The 18,738-nt window shown below is 57.1% G+C and overlaps 6 protein-coding genes across 6 annotated transcripts; 5 read left to right on the forward strand and 1 right to left on the reverse strand.

Annotated features, from left to right (window-relative positions):
* Nucleotides 1-164: 164 nt before the first annotated feature.
* MYCTH_94734 (uncharacterized protein) lies at nucleotides 165-2,027 on the forward strand (the record flags this gene model as incomplete). Its single annotated transcript, XM_003664430.1, has 1 exon — nucleotides 165-2,027. One exon carries the CDS (start codon nucleotides 165-167, stop codon nucleotides 2,025-2,027), a length of 1,863 nt encoding a protein of 620 aa, XP_003664478.1.
* A 4,825-nt stretch (nucleotides 2,028-6,852) lies between these two features.
* MYCTH_2307352 (uncharacterized protein) lies at nucleotides 6,853-8,680 on the forward strand. Its single transcript, XM_003664431.1, has 2 exons — nucleotides 6,853-7,786; nucleotides 7,883-8,680. The coding sequence occupies exons 1-2, from the start codon at nucleotides 7,030-7,032 to the stop codon at nucleotides 8,467-8,469; spliced, it is 1,344 nt and encodes a 447-aa protein (XP_003664479.1). The 5' UTR covers nucleotides 6,853-7,029; the 3' UTR covers nucleotides 8,470-8,680.
* Nucleotides 8,681-9,609: 929 nt separating this feature from the next.
* MYCTH_2307354 (carbohydrate-binding module family 48 protein) lies at nucleotides 9,610-12,887 on the forward strand. The gene is made up of 3 exons (XM_003664432.1): nucleotides 9,610-9,714; nucleotides 9,914-10,049; nucleotides 10,805-12,887. The coding sequence occupies exons 1-3, from the start codon at nucleotides 9,692-9,694 to the stop codon at nucleotides 12,782-12,784; spliced, it is 2,139 nt and encodes a 712-aa protein (XP_003664480.1). The 5' UTR covers nucleotides 9,610-9,691; the 3' UTR covers nucleotides 12,785-12,887.
* Nucleotides 12,888-13,786: 899 nt separating this feature from the next.
* Nucleotides 13,787-16,156, forward strand: MYCTH_2307356 (uncharacterized protein). Its single transcript, XM_003664433.1, has one exon. The coding sequence runs from the start codon at nucleotides 13,902-13,904 to the stop codon at nucleotides 15,879-15,881; it is 1,980 nt and encodes a 659-aa protein (XP_003664481.1). The 5' UTR covers nucleotides 13,787-13,901; the 3' UTR covers nucleotides 15,882-16,156.
* A 674-nt stretch (nucleotides 16,157-16,830) lies between these two features.
* MYCTH_94730 (uncharacterized protein) lies at nucleotides 16,831-17,281 on the forward strand (the record flags this gene model as incomplete). Its single annotated transcript, XM_003664434.1, has 2 exons — nucleotides 16,831-16,931; nucleotides 16,981-17,281. 2 exons carry the CDS (start codon nucleotides 16,831-16,833, stop codon nucleotides 17,279-17,281), a joined length of 402 nt encoding a protein of 133 aa, XP_003664482.1.
* A 527-nt stretch (nucleotides 17,282-17,808) lies between these two features.
* On the reverse strand, nucleotides 17,809-18,411 carry MYCTH_53851 (uncharacterized protein; the record flags this gene model as incomplete). Its single annotated transcript, XM_003664435.1, has 3 exons — nucleotides 17,809-18,067; nucleotides 18,122-18,160; nucleotides 18,233-18,411. 3 exons carry the CDS (start codon nucleotides 18,409-18,411, stop codon nucleotides 17,809-17,811), a joined length of 477 nt encoding a protein of 158 aa, XP_003664483.1.
* Between the last annotated feature and the right edge of the window lie 327 nt (nucleotides 18,412-18,738).

An 18,738-nucleotide genomic window follows, 5' to 3' on the forward strand; every position in this document is an offset into this window, starting at 1 on the left:
GGTATATAAAAAGCATGAGAGAAGAGCTGCTTGTGGATGGATGAGAGGTACGGCTCTATTGCAAACCGCATTGACTCCGAACAACAAAGGTTCTGGTAAGCCTCAAAGAGACTGCCTGGACAGACCAAGTACCAAGTCATCATAGGCAGAATTTAGCAAGAGAAATGTTGGATCAGCTCTCGGTTCTATCAACCTGTGAGAGGCAGCGTATCGCCGGGGACCAAGGGGATGAGACTTTTCTTGGTGGACAAGACGAGCAGCAGAGCGGATGCCCAGAAGAGAGTGACGACGTGCCCGACGTTCCCAAGTCCTGGATTCTCCCGCCTTCCGCCGATGTTGGCAACAAGCGGTTTCACGATGCCCTGGAGACCAAACCCCCGTCAGGGGGTGAGGGTCCAACAGCCGAGTCACATCCTCCCGACAGCCTGGACCCGACTGCTACGCGGCAGCATGGCGAACATACACCGAAAACCTTACCAGATGAGAAGCCAGACAATAGACGAGAAGAAGCTGGTTTTGGAGGTGAGTCCCAAGACGGCGGTCTAGATGATGTTGATGATTACCTGGACGCAGAACAGCAGAGCCAGGACCACTCAGGCCTGCGGTCTCCTTACGGACACCCGCCGTCCACTCTAGACAAGGAACTTGCGTTGTCCGGCGAATTGTCGGACGACAGCTCTTCTTATTATTCTGGCGCTACATCACTGGATGTCTCGCACGTTCCTGAGGACGATCTCTCCCGTTGGACCTCTTCAAGCGAGGAGAAGAACTCCAGCGAGGTGCCGGCCGGCCAGTCCTCAACGCAGCCTCAAAAATGCCTAGGCGAGTCAGCAGGTGATAGCAAACGGTGTCGGAAACCTGAGAAGCCGTCTCATGCTGGCTCATCTGACCCGGTTAGAATCGATGGGCGAGTGGACGGCGGAGACGAGGAAAAAGACAACGAGGATGACCAGGCGCTTGAGCCATCAGCCGCCGCTTTACCTTACACTCCCAAGGAGACCGGGAAGCAAGGGGGGGATCCTGGGAGAAAATCCGGAGAGGTACCCTCCCCGGACACAGGGAGCCCATCGCGCGCGCGCTCGCCGGCTATCGGACGACCAGCCCTCTCGGTTTCCCCTCCCACGGCAACGTGCGGAGCCGAAGACCGCCCACCTCCTCTGTTTCTGATCCTGAGCGACGAAGACGCCCGCTTCGCCCCTTTTTCCGGAGAGGGTGCCCCCCGGCCCGGCGAGTCCAGGACGGATGTCATGGTGCGGGACCAGATCGCTCGGTGCGAGGCGATCCGCGGGCAGCCCTTGAACGACGAGGAGAAAGAGGTCATCCGTTCTTACTACAGGGAGATGAACCAGCGGCGCGCACCCCGGGAGACCAGCGAGCCGACAAAAGTCCACTCGGTCGCCGAACTGGCCAAGCTCGAGGACCTTGCAGGACCGCCAGGATCCAACTCGGAGGCTGATGGCAGCAGCAATCGCGGGATTCACGGAGGGTCGTCTCCGGCCTCCGATGGGGGGGTACCCGGGGTTACCAACGATGACTATGACGACGACAGCAACACAGTCCAGCCTTCCAAGCTCCTAAACATGATCCGGGATCTCGAGGCCCGCTTCAAGGACGCCGCGGGTCAGCTCATGCGGGAGAAACAGGAGACGGAGAAAAGGCTTGAGAAGTTAGAGAAGGAGCTCCAAGATGTCAGGGCCGTCCTCAACGAGCCTGCTGTCGGTGGGAGTGGTTCCGACTCGGGTGCGGCGGGATACACGCATGCGTGGGGCGGACAGGCCCTGCAGGCAAACGGCCTCAGCTTCACCCCTACCCTCGTTGTGGCCGCCATGGTGGCGCTGGTCTGGCTCGTGACCGAGGCTATGCTGCATAGCAAGCGGCTGTCGGACGGGTACGGCCCGTTCATCAACGGAGGCTACAATGGGTTGGCCAGTGTGGTCGTTTTTGGCACGTGGACCCAGTTCATCCTCTTCATCATTGTCTCTACGTACTTGGGAGTTGTTTCGGTTCTGGGGACACTGAGAAGGTGAGCTGGTCTCGCTCGTCATCTGGCCGGGCAGGAGGCGGGTAACGAGAGGAGGCGCAAGGGTGTGAGTGCAGCGTCAAATGCTGACGTTTTGTATCGTTGGCCAGAAATTGGCCTCTTCATTAGCTACAGCAAGACGGGTGCATTGGTCTAGAGGGCGATTCGATGTTAGTTCTTTTGGCGATATAAAGCCATAGTGACGTGTCGAAAGGGATCCGCTCTATGCACTGGTAATAACAATGATTGTGTAAACAAACCCTGGTCCTGAGTAAGCAGGCACTTTAATCACCTTGCTGCAGAACAACGGTCGTCTAAACCTGCTTCGACTGACGCCGGTGGTTCTTCTGCAGCCGCCCACCTAGTTATTCCGCGTCCCTGATCCACGCCTCGGAGAATAAGTGACGTGCACGACCTGTATGAGGCAGGTATCTAGACACCTGAGAAGAGGGGTGCCCGCCGCGAGCTTGCCCCCCACCTTAAGAGTATCTTCGGTCTCGATGAGCCAGTGGACGCGGCAAGGTCCCACAATGTTCCAAGAGGGAACAGATATCATTCATGGCGCAGATTCTGTGATGGTTTGAAAGCACATGCACCTGCCCTGAGGCGAGAGAAGAGAAAAGAGAGCGCAGAGAGGGAGATAAAGCTCTAAGTCTAGCATAACGATGCGTGTGGATCTTATTCGCCGTTTCTCGATCCCGTCCTTCCTGCTCTGGAAATAACCCCTCCCGTTCGACAAGGGGCTCCGGATGTACCGTGGTATTCTCACCTTTAAAGCATCGAATGAATGCTCGCACTTGTTGCGAATGCCCGGACAGAAGCGACAAACGAGCATGGAGAAGTAGGTCCGAAAAGACGGCGGTGGACCCCGCGTCGTGCAAGGCATATCTGACGACAACTTTTGGGGGTTCGGGTGCTGTCGTAATCTTCTTTCCACCGTCGGAACAGCACCAAGTCTTTGGCGTGGCGGCTCTTTGAGGTTGCGACCGACAATAGGAGATGCGGGAAGCATTTGTGACCTACTAGTAGTTAAGCGCGATAGGGCTCGTCCATCGCGCTGGCGGGTTGCGACGCTACCACACCTTGTGCGGCAATTATTAGGGCCGACCTCGTGTAGCTCGGCGGAGTTGCGGGCGGGCAAGCAAGCAATCGGACCGCCATTCGATGGGATGGATGGTCGATCTCCTGGCGGGCCTTGTGGTTGTGATCGAGATAAGCCCGGACGTGCAGCCGCACTTCGGCTTCCTCTTCTGGCCCAATTCAGCGATCCCTACAGGGCGAAATGCTAGCTGGCGGGGGTGGGAAGCAGAAGCTCGCGGCGCGGCGCTGCGGTAGCTGCCCCTGGGCCGAAGAACGACCGTTGTCGCCGGAGTGCCGCTGGAAGAGAGGTTGCGGTGGCGGTGGGGCACAGCGCTGGACGGCGGGGTGAGCGCAGGTAAAGAGAGGGATTGGCCGACCGGAAAACGCTCCGGAACTTTATTCAAAGCAGGCACTACTAACAAGTGTTAGGCAAGCACACTACTCAAACTACCTACTCTGTACACACCAGCCCTTTGGGGAGTTCCTAGAGAACCTTCTTGCTCTGGGAATTTCGCCGGTGACGCAAATTCGGCCCCTTTTGACGATGCAGCTCCGGCGCGTCCTCACAGTCCCAAGGTTCCAATTACCGCTGCTGAGGGGATAAGTACCGAAGGAGGACAGAGAGGCATCGCGTTGATCACCTAGGAAGAGAGGTAGAACAAGAGCCGACGGAAGCTCCTAGTTTCTAGCAGTGCTAATCTTGGTGCGTGTTTAGGATGCCGCGACGTGTCTGTTGAAGGAGGTCCTTCGATCGAGGATCACTGTCAGAACCCCCCCCATGCAAGAAAGGTTTCGGCTCAACCCCTGCGATGTTTCCCTTTTTGGGAAGGCGAGGCCGGGGCTCCATGTTGGCAACGGAGCTTAAACTGACGGCAGGTGCATTAACTAGCTGTTCACTTTTTGCAACCCTGCAACCGCCACCTGCTTGATTCCATTCTCTCCGTCTTTTGGGCCGCCAACACCCTTTTGTATGTACATGTACCTCGTTCTCTACTTTTGGCGCCTCACCTGCTATTGCAGCAAAAAAAGACTAATTGATTCACCCCTCTAGGGGTACCATCAATCCCTGGATGACACGGAAACGGCTGCTTTTGGCCGAAGAGTACGAAAACCATTGTCGAGATGCCGCCTCATTCGGCAGTGTTTTTTTTGGTCTGTGAGGGCACGTCTTGTGCACTCTCATGACGTCCGCAAACCTGGTCTCCCTGCGGAAGAAGTCCTCGTCTAAAAAGCTTGGCCGCTGCTGGAAAAAGGAAGTCGAAAATCAACTTGCGAGGATTGGCCTATTCCCTGTAGTTATATATATATATATATATATACACGGTACATCGTCCGTACATACAACCTACTCCGTACAGTCATCACTGTCATTTCCACGCTAGCCCTGGCTTCCTAGTGTACTCGTCAAGGATGCTATAACACGCCCGATTATCATCCCCCTGCCTTCCCACACACCCCAGCTGCCTGCCCGATTTCGAAACTGCCGCGCCAGATGGTTATGCCGACTTATGATCTTCGCGCTTCATCAACTGCGATTGCTTGCAAGTTTGGTTCAACCTGTCGGTTGCGAGCTTGCTGCGATCTAGCTGGCACACGTTTCTCACAATTAGAAGCCTTCAGCAGATGTGTAACGGCATACATGCTCGCATGGCTCATGGACGTGCGCATACCTACCTTGTGTATGTACATGTACGTACATGTTCACGCACGTCTGCATGTGCATATAAGGTAAACACGCACATGTCCGAGTACTAATACCACGGCCGTGGTCGATCACCGGATGGATACCCTCGGTGCATCGGTTGCCGCAAGCCGCGCGGTGCTGCCCGATGCCTCTCGTTGCGGTCTCATCGGCCTCGGTTGAATTCAACATTGGCGTTCCCCTACACAGGTGTAGCTGATCTCGCGGGCTCCCTCAGGCCCGGCGGTCTGGAAGCCTGTGCGCTATTATCTATGCCACGAAGTTGCGGGTGCGATGCAGATGGCGCCCAGCTGCAGCGTGTCCTCCTGAATGTGATGTCCCCCGGATATACACCTCTGTTCGGAAGCTGGACAAGGCTGCTTGTCAGGTAAGCACGACGCGTTGGTGTCTCCTCGTCATTTGGGACATATTGCGTGCGTTTGTGGGGTAGAAACAAGGTGACAGTGGGAGTGGACTCTTGGATCTTGGTTCTCGAATGCGCTGTGCCATCCAACGGTCAGATGCTGTTCTTGGCTTGTTCCTGTATTATCCTACCTTTAGCCGAATTACAGATGCGACTGTCCTGCTAGCCACCCCGGACGTCGAGTACCACGGGGCCCGCAGTGGCTAGCCCCCCAAACGGCCTTGTCCTATCCGGCCAGGCATCGTCTTGGGTGCTTTGTCAAGCTGACCAAATCCCAGACCGGAAGTCGACGCTGTTAAAGAGATCCCCAAAATGGTCATCGCTGGGACGGAACCCGCGACGGACCCCCGTCGATCCGCACATGGCAGCCCCCGAGACCCTGCGGAAAATGCCGTGTACGTGGGTGAGATGTATAGGTGTATATGGGAATACGGAGTACTCGTGCGTGCTCCGTACCATGTCATCGTGACCAGCATTGCTTGCCAACATGTACTGGTACCGCCGCTGGCGCTCCGGCTCGAAGCTTTGTTAGCGGAGAGGCCTTCAGGCTTGCCTCGCTTTGGCATGCTAGAACTTGCCATCTCGTTTCGTTGCCTCCGTAGTTACGGTTCACTCGCAAGTGCCGTAGACCGCCAGTGGCCCTTGACACCGGACTCCTCCATGTGACGCTGGCTCAATCAACGATTCATTCTAGGAGCCATACTTGCCTTGTTACAGCTCTCTTGTCCACTCAGTCGTTCTATTCTCAAACCCCCCCCCCCCGGTTCTCCCTTCCCCCTTCCCACCACCCTTCTTTTTCATAGACCGTCCTGTTGCACGGACAGGGCAAGGAGCAGGTCGTGGTCGACGATGGCGCTGGGGTACATAGAGGCTACTTATGTACACCTGGGCCCTCGAGGAAAGGTGCCACTACCCCGTGGATGATCTAGACCGCCGTCCCATCCTCACTCAGCTCTGGAGGTTCTCTGGCTCTCTCATAAGGGACTGGCTCTTCGTAAGACGACGTCTGGGATCTTACTACCAGAGTCTCCCCAACCAAACCCCCCCCCTCCTTTTTCCTCCTCCTCCCTCCTCCACGGAAGGCGCCCATTACCTAGGTACCTTCTTCCCTTTCACCAATTCCCGCAACATGTCCTGGTCGTCCGGTAAGCCTTCGAGGGAAGGTGGCCACGATGGAGGCACAATTCAGGCTCACACGGGGGGCCACGGGCCCGAGAATCCCGCCTTGATGGCCTACTTTGCCCAGAGACAAGTGCTTTCTGAGAGGCTAATGAGGTACTATGCCGCTGCCATCTGTGGTCTGGTCGCCATCTTCGTTGTCTTCCACTGGGCGCATTGGGCCTGCGTCAAGATCGAACGTGCAAAGCGACCTACCGGACTGCTGGGCCGCCCGTTCGTCACGAGTACGAGGTATGGGCACGACTTCCCTCCCTTCCTTCTCTCGAAAGGGGGTTACTGACCTGCTGCGCCCAGGCTAGCAAGGAACTTGCTGGTACGGAAAGTTCCCGGGTTCAAGTCCGCCGGACATGCCATGGTCACCGTGGCCTATGTCGCCATCAACGCTTCTATCGCATTCACCAATGTGGACTTTGGCTCGATGGGAGGCTTGGCCCACAGATTTGGGTGGTATGTCTGACCGACTCCACGCCGCTTCTTCGTCTGTATTGTTCGTGAGCAGCCGCTGATAGAGCGATCCGCCGTAGGCTGACGCTCGTGAACCTCGCCGTGGTCATATTCTTGGCGCTCAAGAACACCCCCCTAGCGTTCTTAACAGCCTACTCGTACGAGCGGCTCAACTGCCTCCATCAGATTGCCGGTTGCACGATGTTCATCTTGATGGTCCTCCACGCGTCCCTGTACACGGCCTTCTTTGCCAGCGAGAAGCGGTTAGTCGCCATTTACTCCCAAAGCTCAGGGATCGGGGGGATCGTGGCCGGCTTTGGCTTTTTGAGCGTCGTTTCGTCCGCTTTGGTTCTCAGGCGAATCTGGTACGAGCTGTTTTACGTCACGCACATAACATCTTGGGTCCTGGCCATTGTCGCTCTCGGTGTCCACCGGCCCGAAATTGCCAACAAGACGCTTGTCGTCGTCCTCATCGCCGCCTCCATGTGGTTCGTCGACCGCGTCATCAGGGCATGCAGAGTCCTGTATTACAGCACCAACAACGAGGCGAGATTGTACCCCCTCCCCGATGGAAGTACCAAGGTTGTTTTCAAGAAGGTGCCCTCGAGAACACGACCGGGAAAGCACTGCTTCATCTGGATCCCCGCCATCCGCAAGTTCGAGACCCACCCATTCACGATCCATGGGAGCTCGCCCGTCGAGTTTACCGTCAAGGCCCGCTACGGATTCACGAGCGACCTCCACAAGTATGCGGCGGCTCACCCGGGCGAGGCCGTGACGGCTTCGATCGACGGACCATATGGCACGTTCCCCGACCCAATGGAGTTTGACAAGATTGTGCTCATTGCTGGGGGCGGAGGTGCTACCTTTACCTTCGGCATTGCCGTCAACGTCCTCGAGAGAATGCATGAAGACTCGCCCAAGGACATTGTCTTCATCTGGTCGGTCAGGAAACACGGTGAGTGGATGATGTGCTGCAGGCGTGATAGCCTTCCTTTTACCATCTAGATATCCTGAGGCTTGCTAGGAAACTGACGGCGTGATCGATTGGCAGAAAACCTCTCCTGGTTCAGGGAGCAGCTCGAATTGCTGCGAACCCATGTGCACTCGCCCAAAGTCAGCGTCTCTCTTTACGTCACGCGAGCGCCATCATCCACGTCCGACCTCCCCAGCGGAAGCGAAAGCGAGAGCACCGAACAGAGCGGCCGGTCCAACACTTCTTCCAAGGATACCGAGTCGCCGCCCTTGTCACCGGCTGGTTCAGACCCCGAGAAGGACGCTCATCGGACCGCTGCACCAGCCGCTCGCCGGCCGTCCTCCGGGGCACACGGCGACTCCGAGAGGGAAAAGGAGGGTGCCATAGAGACTCCGGCCGAGCACACCGGCCTGGCGGAGAAAGGGTCTCTCAAGGCCGCGGCCGCCGTAGCTCACACGTTCTTCGAACATCCAGTCAAGCTAGGGCGGCCAGATGCGGCCTCGGTCATCCGGGACGCAGTCAAGACCACACCGCGGGACCAGCGTGTCCTGGTTGCGGCATGTGGTCCGGACGGTTTGATGCGTGTGGTTCGGGATACAACGGCAAGATTGATCGTTGGCGATGGTCCGGCCGTGGAGCTGCACTGCGAAGAGTTCGGCTGGTAAAGGATGCGGAGAAGGTACGGAACACAGTACCGTATACTGCGTTAGATGGGCTCGATCTTTACGATCGGTCATTCTTGCCAATCTCTCCCTGCGTTACGTCCGGTTCAACAGGCGTTCAAGTTGGGTTGTGGTTCCGCTCCCTTCGGTTATGGTTCATTTGTTGGCGGGTTGAGAATGACAAAGGGGGGAGGGTGTGTCCATGTATATATCCTGCCCGGGGGATACGTATTTCCAATTCAACCATTCCTGCGTCTGGTGAGGTCAACTGGCAAAACAATTCTGACCAAGCTCTTGGCTATTCGAATCGATGCCCTAGGCTGTCGCCCTCCTCCCCCTCTGGGTTCCTCCATCCTGCTAAATGAGCAGGGATATCTGGCTCGTTTGTCTGGCCAGCCCGGTTACCTTCACCATCTTTCAGGTACTAGCTCGCATACAGCGCTACACAGCGTAAGCACCCGGTCGGTGTAGTTGAGACGGTAAGACGGATCGACTTGTTAGTCCATCGACTATCTTGCTCATGTTCAGTTTGTTGAAGCCAACGAAACCAAAGGGAGTCAGCAAGGAAAGAATGTGTCTCGTCCCGACATCCGGCAATTTGGTAATCGAAGTCTAGCACATCATTCTTTTGATTTCCTCGCCGGTTCCGATCACGACCAGACTGGGACGTTGGGATAAAAAATGGAACTCGGAAGCGGCCGACCCTCCGAGCGGCTGACGAATGGCGGGGCAGTCGAGGAGCTGCAAGCTGCTCTGTTTCTCGGCATGCGCAATCACCCTCTTAGTGTGGCGCTAATGCGAGGCACCCTCACCACAGGTGCCCGCGCAGTTCATCAACAAGACTGGAGAAACCAGCCTCTCTCTGATTTGCGTGGATGCTGACCCATCTTAAGCCTTCTTATCACCGCAGCTCCAAGAATCCAGCTTGTACACTACATACTTTGTGCACTGATCCGCATCTGCCGCGGTTTCGAACTCTTGCTCCCAATCTCTATCTCTTGCTGACTCTCGCGGAAACTATTTTTCGTTGGTCCTCATTGACTGACGTCAGCGAACTGTGACAGCAAAGTGATTGTGTGGTGCGCCCCGCTAGTTTTTTGCTCAGCCATCTAAGAAGGGCCCTGAGCTCCGCCTAAGACACCAAGCTTCCGACCAAGGCAGACGACGCTGTTGTCGCATCGCAAAAGCAACCCATAGCAAGAGAAGAACCTAGTTACCGCTAACCATGCGTAGTTACACTTTCAAGTGGTCAGTCACACCCCTTTGTCAAGGAAATTTAATGCCTGAGGGCAGGCCAAGCAAGAGCTTGCAACGCTAGCTTTTAGCTCGCCCGAGATGGTCGTCAGCTTCCCTGGATCGCGCGCTCCCGTTACAGGTTGATCGCCACTGACGGATTGATCGCACATCGTACTGGGACGGTAAGTTGCTAACGCCATTGACTTTGTAGGCCACACGACGCCGAAGAGGTGTACGTTACCGGCACCTTCGACGATTGGACCAAGAGCGAGCGCCTCGAACGTGTCGGACAGGTGTTCCAGAAGACGGTGACATTCCCCGACTCTGTCGACAAAGTGCTTTACAAGGTCCGTGATCTATCCCCTTTCGTTTCGTTCCGTGTCGTTCCGAGCAATTGGCCTGGTGTTATCGACGCGTGCTAGTTCCCAATTGTGCACTTGAGGGGAGAGAACTCGTTTGAGCGGAAAGGGATGGATGTGCAGCCAGAGCAACGCGGCCAGAGAGAGCTGGTGAGGGGTAGCAGTGCTGAAGCGGCGGTGAGCTCGGTGAGGATGGAGCAGGACCTGCCCGCCGATGCCAGCATACCCCACAAACACCAGCAAGCCGCCAAGACGCGACGTCTGCGCGACATCGCGGCGCTTGCTGGCAATGCGCCTTCCCCAGCCGTCAGTTCTAGTTGATGGGCTTCTTCCTTCTCTCTCTTTCCTCCGAAGCTGTTCTCGTCGCACATTTCCCTGATTGCCTCTGCTCTCCCTGCCTGGGGGCTGTGATGACGCAACCTTGTGCCCCTCCAACTCTCGGCGGGCGGGCGCGGCAAGCAAGAACGAACGATGACGGGCAGCCGATCCCAAACCCACACTAGCGGCAACTGTGGGACCCCTCGGTGCGAAAAAGCAGTCACCTGCCCGTGACCAAGGAGACGCGACAGGGGAGTCGGCGCCTTTGCTCTAATCTCGTCGACATCGATTACCCCCTCTTTTCTGCGCCCGGGCCTCGGATCGGCCTGGGAGCCCCGCTGCTTGCACCTTAGCATTGGCAATTGAATGTTTTGAACTCGAGTCATTTCTGTCTTCCAATTGCTGACACATCACCGAATTGACAGTTTGTTGTCGACGGCAGCTGGACCACCGATCACACTGCGCCTCAAGAGAAAGACCAAGAGGGAAACGACAACAACGTCCTGTTAGCCGAACAGATGGATAAACTAGAAGAAGCTTCTCAGGCTGCGGCCATCAACAACCTTGTTCCCGAGTTTACAACAGCTCAGTTGGCCGGCACAGTTCCCCTGGAAACCAACAAGGAGGGGGAGAAACAGAAAGACGAAAAGGATGAGGGGCAGGTTGCCACCTCGGGCGCTGCTATCCTCAGCTCCGCCGCCCCTGAATCTACCACCGCGCAGTTGGCTGCCGAGGTGCCACGAGAGGAGAAGAAGGAGAAAGACATTCCTCCCGGCGGCTTCCCCGAGACTCCTGCGACCGAGCTTGAGAAGGAGGTGAAGGTCGAACCCCTCCCTGCTGCCGAGGGCGCCATCAATCCCATCAAGCTCGAGCCTGGCGAGGAGGTCCCGAAGGACATCACGGCCGGCGCCGCTGTCGACAGCCACGTCACCCTCGACAAGGATTCGTACGAAAAGAGTGACCGCATTCCGGGCATTGAAACCACGCTTCCGTCTGTTTCTGGCAACATAATCCCTGAGTCGAGCTTGCCAGTCGCCGCCCCCGACGTTGCTACAATTAGTACGGTCACACCTGAGTCAACCACCGCCAAATTGGCTGGCGATGTTCCCTTGGAGCCCAAGGTGCCCGAAGTTGTGAAGAAGAGCCAGGAGGAGGCCAAGGTCGAGCCCGAAGCCAGTGCCAACAGCGAGGAGGTGAAGGAGAAGGCAGCCGTTGAGGAAGAGCTCCTGAACAAGGTTGCCGAGGCTCCCTCTACCTCCGAGGGCACTGCCGGAAAGGGCACCGAGAAGGCCGAGACCGACAAAACGGCGCCTGAGAACGTGGTCGCTGCTGCTACCACGGCTAGCGAGGTGGCATTGGGTGCTGCGATCACGGCTGCCGGGGCGGCGATACCCCTTGCATCCGATGCTGCGGCCAAGGCGAGCGATGTTGCTGCTGATGTTGCCTCCAAGGCCGCAGCTGCTCCGGGGGCGGCCCAAGCCCAGGAGGAGGAGAAACAGAAGACTGCTATTGACAGTGTCTCTCCCGAAGTCCCGACTGAGGTCAAGGAATCCCTCAGGGAGGCAGGTGAGAGTCCCGAGGCCGCTGTTAACACCGCCGCCGTGGTTGAGAAGAAGGAGTACGAGGCCGAGCTCCTGGAGAAGGTGGAGCCGGCAAAGGCTGTTGACGAGTCGTCCACCAAGGTCGCCGAGGGAGAGGATGTCGCCAGTACCGAGGGGGCCAAGGCTATTATTGCGCAGGCGGAGGCAGAGGAGTCCCTTCCAAAGCCCATAGAGGAGCCCGCATCTGCCGAGGCCCCTCAAGCTGAAACAGAACCAAAGCCGGCCGAGGAGGCAACTGCTCTCGCAGTAGAGCCACCCCAACCTACCGAGGCGGTCAAGACTGTTGATGAGGCCAAGTCCACGGAGACACCAAAGCCCGCCGAGGAGGAGAAGCCTAGCGACATCAAGCTCGCCGAGGGCATCGCGCCTGCGGTGACTGCCACGGCCGTGGAGCCGCCGAAACCAGCCGAGGCCGTCAAGGCAGTCGACGTGGCCGAGCCCGCAGAGGCAACGAAGGCTGCCGACGAGCCCAAGGCTGCCGAACCGGCCGTGACGACTGAGCCTGCCAAGACTGCTGATGAGCCGAAGCCCGTTGAAACTCCGGCGGCTACAGAAGGGCCTGCGGCTGTCGAGGCGGCAGAGCCCGCGGCAGAGCACGCTGCCGCGACGGAGCCGGCTGCACCAACGACTGAGGCGGCCGCGACAACCAAGGTTGACGATGCGAAACCGGTGACGAACGGCTCTACGACCGACACGCCTGCCTCTAAAGCCACCGACGGGGCCACAGATAAGGCTACATCTGACAAGAAGAAGAAGCACAGGATCAGCGGCTTCTTTAGCAAGCTGAAGAGCAAATTTGCTTAAGCAGGCATTGCTGTGTTCTCGAGGCTGCTCATCCTGTTGTGGCGGCCTGATCGAGCCCTCAAGCAGGGTTCAATGAGGGTGATGTTTCTCTCGCTATGAATAGGTGCCGTTCGCGCTTGACTTCATGTTGCTGGTGGTTTCTTGTTTGAATGAGGTGAAGGTCGGTTGTGTGGGAAGTTGACAAGTGGTTGCGATATCCAACTCTCTTACCATAGGTTGATTTCTGTATGGGTGGCTTTGTCCAAGGCTAATGGGACTGTTTTGATTTCTGCCGCTGCTTTGCGCCGTTGGGTGAGCTTGAAGCCTACACGTGCTTGGGAGCACGCGCGGAGACAGTGCTCGAGGCTAACCTCTTTAGTTACTGGTGGGGGTGGTAGTTCGTTGTATGTATGTATGTATGTACTACTGTACGGAGTAGTAACAAAGAATGATGATGCGATATTCACCAGCTCTTGGGATCGGTTTCGATCGTTTCGCAGCAGATTGCTGGACGCAAATGTACAAACTCTATGCGGAAATTTTATGCCTTGAAACGATGGTGCCATTAAATGTTCAATTGCTTGTAACAATGAGCGCTGGATCTACCAAATAACAGTCGGGTTAACCTATGTCCCATGCGCATGGTGTCAGTGTTGGCCACCGAGTCAGCTGACGGCCGCATTGATGACCCAAGTCGCATAGTAACCGCCCGAGCTTTTGCAGCCACTCCGCCAATGGAGCCCCGAAATTGCCGCCATTTGCCCCGCGGAATCGAGACTCTTCCTCCTTCCTGGTCTTCCGCCAACTCCCCTGGGGTCCAGGTCGGGCCCCTCCACCATCGCCCTTACTATCTACGATGTCCGATTGATAGATCGAGCTATCAAATCTCAATATTCGACCCGACTTAGGGACGAGGTTCCAGACGTGGGAGTGCGCGCCACGAACCACCAAGTCTCCAAGCGACCTGGTAGGCGGAGGCCCGCTTTCACCTGCCAAACCCGGCCAGCATCAGTCATCGGCAGCGAGCCGAGTGATTGACCTCCTCCCACTCAGCGACCCGCCAGAGCTCGTTTGTTACGAGCCAACGCCTTGCGTCCCGCGTGCCGACTCATTGCTCTTCTTTCGCGCGAGCCCAATCATGAATTCGACGTCATCGGTCTCTACGAAGGCGCCCTCGGCTCCTGCACCAGCGAATCACTCGCCATCCGCCCCTCCATCCTCGAACAGCGGCTTTGAAACGAACCGCCGCCAGAACCAGGGCGTGATACTACATCCTCAGGCGGCACCGAGGAAGAGTCAGGGCGCAAGGAAGCAGCACCGGAATCAGAGGCGGGCTGGAACGAAAGGCGGTTCGAGACACCTCGACGACGAAGACACAATGACCGAGATTCGGGCACTGCGGAACGCCTCCAGCAGGCGTGGTCAGATGTCCATCACGCATCTGATGAGCTACGCCTTGCCACCTCGCCCACACGAGGAACACCACAGCTCGTACTCGCGCTCCTACCGGCGCAACCCGTCCTGGGGCGTGGGCTCGGGCTACCACGCCGCCGACAAGGCTCGCTACATCCATGCAAACTATCGCTTCGTCGTCAACCCCGGCGGGACATATACCGCCCAGGCGGCCGACGCCGACGAGCACCTTGACTGGAACGATGTGCTTCAGGTTATTGCGTCGGCCGAATCCCAGCAGACGTCATGTCCCATCTGCCTCTCCGAGCCGGTCGCACCTCGCATGGCAAAATGCGGCCACATATTCTGCCTGCCCTGCCTGATGCGTTTTATGAACACCATTACGAGTGACGAACCGGGAAAGAAGCAGACTCGGTGGAGGAAGTGCCCTATCTGTGAGGACTCAATCTACTTGTCGGATGTGCGCCCCGTCAGGTTTTACGCCGGCCAGGAGTCTCCGCTGCCGCGTAAGGGTGACGATGTCATCCTCCGTCTTATGATGCGGTCCTCGACAAGCACACTGGCGCTGCCAAAAGAAAGCGCGGCCGAAGTGCTCCAGTCCGGCGATGATGTTCCGTGGCATTTCGCGGCCAATGTCATGGACTATGCCAGGATCATGAAGGGGACGAGTGGCTACATGGCCGAGCAGTTCGACCGCGAGGTTGAAGACCTCCTCAAGCAGGAACAGGAGGATGAGCTCCTGTACCAAGAGGACAACGAGTGGACACAGAAGGCTATCAGGGCAATCAAGACGGCAAAGGAAAAGCTAGCTGAGCTGAGCGAGGCAGAAAAGGTGGCTGCTCTGGCCTCAACTCCGGGACCGAAGCAGTCCAAGCAGGCCGAGCAGGACTTCTACTTCTACACGTCTCCGCCACATCTCTACCTGTCGCCGCTGGACATCCGGATCCTGAAGACGAGATACGGGTCCTTCTCAGCCTTCCCCTCCACCCTCCTCCCAAGAGTCGAGCACATCTCAACCGGTCACACGGTCGATGACGCTTTGCGAAAACGGGCGAAGTATCTCGGCCATTTACCTCGAGGATGCTTGATCAGCTTTCTTGAATGCGACTGGACGGACATCGTTCCACCTGAAATCCTGGATAGTTTTTCCGAGGAGATAGAGCGCCGCCGTAAACGGAACCGAGAAAAGGCGACGCAGGAGGAGCGTGAGCGGCTTCAAGCAGAAAGGCTCGAGGCAGCCGCTCTTCGTGATGCGCGGAGGAATTTCGGAGCCATTGATGAGGAGGTGACTGTGCGTTTCGGAAACACCGGCTTGGACGAGCCAGTAGTCGATATGAACGACTTCATACCTCTTGGGGCTGAAGGCGCAAGTCCGCCTAACCCGAGGACCGGCTTTTCTTCTTTGTCGAACATCAGCACCAGCCCCTCTGGCCGGAGGACTGTCTGGGGGACGCCGCTGGTTGGACCTCCCCCAGAGGCCCTTCCAGCGACCCAGTCACAGGTGGATGACGGATGGTTGAAGGATGATGTTGTGTTGGAAACGTTGGGGGCTGCCGACATTGCTATGCAGCTGGAGGCGTTAAAGGTGGAGTCGAATGGTGAAGGTAGCTCAGCGGTTCAGGCTGCTGGGTCGGGTGGCGGGGGCAAGAAGAAGAAGAAGCAGAAGATCACGTTGATGAGCACTGGCGGTCGGCGGGGTCTTTAGGCAGTGTGGCCGTTACCAAATCTCGAAAGGGAATGGGGGGAAATGGGGTAGAAGTCCTCGTGGAAGTCCGACCCCCGCGAGAAAGGCGCGTATTGGATTAGAGAAGAACGAGCCCGGTGAAACAATGCATGCAGGCTGATGGCGCTCACGGCGCCTCTAAGGGATGGAAATTTCTACTTGGTACTTTCAAGGACTTGGGTTGGGTTCATCCCGCACATCATAGGTACGGTTGTGCACCGCGTAGTTTTTGCCACTCCGTTACCTGCTTTGTTGGCGGTACACGAAGTGAAATCAAGTAGTCGTAGTATAGCAATGACCGAGATCGTCAAGCAGAAGCACCCTCCTACGCATGTATCCTTACAGTCAATCTCTTACTCCTGGCCATCTCAGCTAAAGGACTTCCAACACTTGTAAGACGTAAACTCTTCGAGGGAAAATGATGGGCAAGCTGGCAAAATTAAGGAAATTGCTTTTACGTTTTGTGGGGTAGTACGTAGGTCGCTCTCTTCTTTCTCGCGCAAGCCCCGCAATAGACCACGCGTGCACCAATCCTGCACCAAAACGCACTACGCGAATGAAGCCATTGTGCAAACGCCGCGGAGGTGTAGTTGTACTGCTCTGTTCCCTCCGCATCAAGATGGAAGAAGACCAGTTCTCCGGACTGAGATGTTGAAAGCATGCATAACACAGCTGTCGTCATGGCATCATGGGAGAGTGGTGTCATGACTCCTTGAAGGGGAGATCGAGCCCCTATTTGTGTGTTGTTCCCTTCGGGCTCGAGATCATAGCACAAGTCAAGCCATACATCCTTTTGACTAGGTTCAAGGCGTACAGACAATTCAGATTACCAAACCTAAGTCCAACCGTGACCGTGACCAACAAGGCACCTAGCGTAGGCACCAAGCTAAGCAGAAGCACCTTGTCCGATGCGCCGTGTTGACCGAGAACCATGTCCATTGGCATTGTGCACTACCAGGTTACGACGGGCGAGAACATTCCCGTTACTCGCGAAGCGACCGGCGACATCTCCAAGGACTCGCTGGCTGCGGAGTCTGTCCGCAGGGGCGGCGAGTTCGCCTCCAACCCTGGCCAAGAACAGGGTCCGCCAGAAGCGGTCCCAGCAACCGCAAGCCCAACCCGGGGGCGGCGTTCTCGAAAGCCAGCAGTCCTACGCGGGCCTGGCGCCGACCTATGTCACCAACCAGCGGCATCGCGACCCGGCGGGCCCGCACGGCAGGAACCTCAAGGAGGGCGGCTTCGAAGGTAGCGGCACCGAGGCCGGCCCGCTGCCGGAGCCCGGCAGTATGGAGGGCCCGACGCGGATCGCCACCGGCCTGGCCGCCCAGGGACGGAAGGAGGCCGGGACAAAACAGGAGGGCGGCGTGGAGGGAAAGACTTAGTACACGGCGCTGGGAGGGGATAAGGCTGCCTGAGTCGAGAGAAGATGGACGTAAAAAGAGGTGCGTCAGGGAGTTAGCAAGAAAAGTTCCGATTTCCTTTTTCTTTGGGAGTTTGACGTGGAGGAGCATTCAGAGCTTGAATGCTGAAAACAAACATCAAGCTGACCCCACCCAAATTGGTCCATCTCTGTTGTAGCCATCCGTTCTGCGAGACTTTGGAAAGAGCAGTGGTTTCGGAGAAAAATAATACCATTCACTGGCTCGATCTGTTACCGCTTGGAACTACGAAGACGTGTCACGCAAAACGCCGTCGTATTACTGATTAACTACTAACTCCAGATTAGATATTAGCCAAAAGAGAACCCAACCGCGAGGTCATTGCTGGCATCCAACGTTCCGGGCTGGGTTAGCATGTCAACACAACGCCCGTATCTGCGGGATCCGAGAGGAGGTCTTGTCCAGAGCGGCGGCCGATTTGCGAAGTCTACCCCCCAATGTTATCGTCAAACCAAGGGGGCCTCGTCCGCTTAGAGGACAACGGCAACCACACCAGCAACGGCGGCAAGGACGCCGCCGGCGTTGAGGGCGAGATCGGCGCCGCTGTTGGTGTTGGTGGGACTGCTGCCAGTGGAAGTCGCGGTGCTGCTCTCAGAGCCAGTGCTAGTCGGGTTCTGGTCATCGGTGGCTTTCGCCGGTGTCGACGCCGTCTTGCTCGCCGACGGGGCGGACGTGCTGGACTTGAATTGGCTGGCGTAACCGCAGAAAATATCACGCTGGCCGGCGTCCCTCTCTGGGAGGGGGTCAGCAAAGGTGAAGGGAAAACGGAAGGCATTGAATGACTTACGCTGGCGGTCGTCGTCGGGGCAGTTGTTGTAGCAGCTGTGGTGAAGTCCGGTTGCGTCAGTGGGAGAGCTATATCAATCACAAGTTGTGGTGGAGAGAACGGCGTACGTGAGGATGGATTCCCAAGAGGCACACCGGCACTCGTAGTCCTCGGTTCCGCAGTTCTCGAGCTTTGCCTTCTCAGTGCTGAGACAGGTCTCGACAATGTAATCGGCAGCGCAGGTGCTGGTAGTCTGGGCCACGGCCGACGAGGCCAGGATGGCAAGAGGGAGCAGGAAGGTCTTCATGTTGGGCCGGGTGGAACGCAATAAAGATCTCTCGGTAGAAAGTGGAAGAAACGAGGGCGGGAAGTTAAGTTACTCTGGCTGCTGCTTCGTTTCGGCTCAGGGTTAATGTACGTGCGAGACACGGACGATCATGGAATGTGAGGGGGGTCTCACATGGCAACAGACTTCAATTAGAGCAACAACAGGAAGCGAGCGCACGGTGGTCGGATGAAGCTGGGTTGGGGAAGTGGGCGCGGTGGGTTCAAGAATGGAAGCCGGGGAAAATAAATGGCACGCTAGGTGACCAACATAGGAATGGCGCCGCCGCATGCAGCACCTCCCAGACCT

Source organism: Thermothelomyces thermophilus, chromosome 4 (assembly GCF_000226095.1).
Source record: "Thermothelomyces thermophilus ATCC 42464 chromosome 4, complete sequence".
NCBI classification, from domain to species: domain Eukaryota; kingdom Fungi; phylum Ascomycota; class Sordariomycetes; order Sordariales; family Chaetomiaceae; genus Thermothelomyces; species Thermothelomyces thermophilus.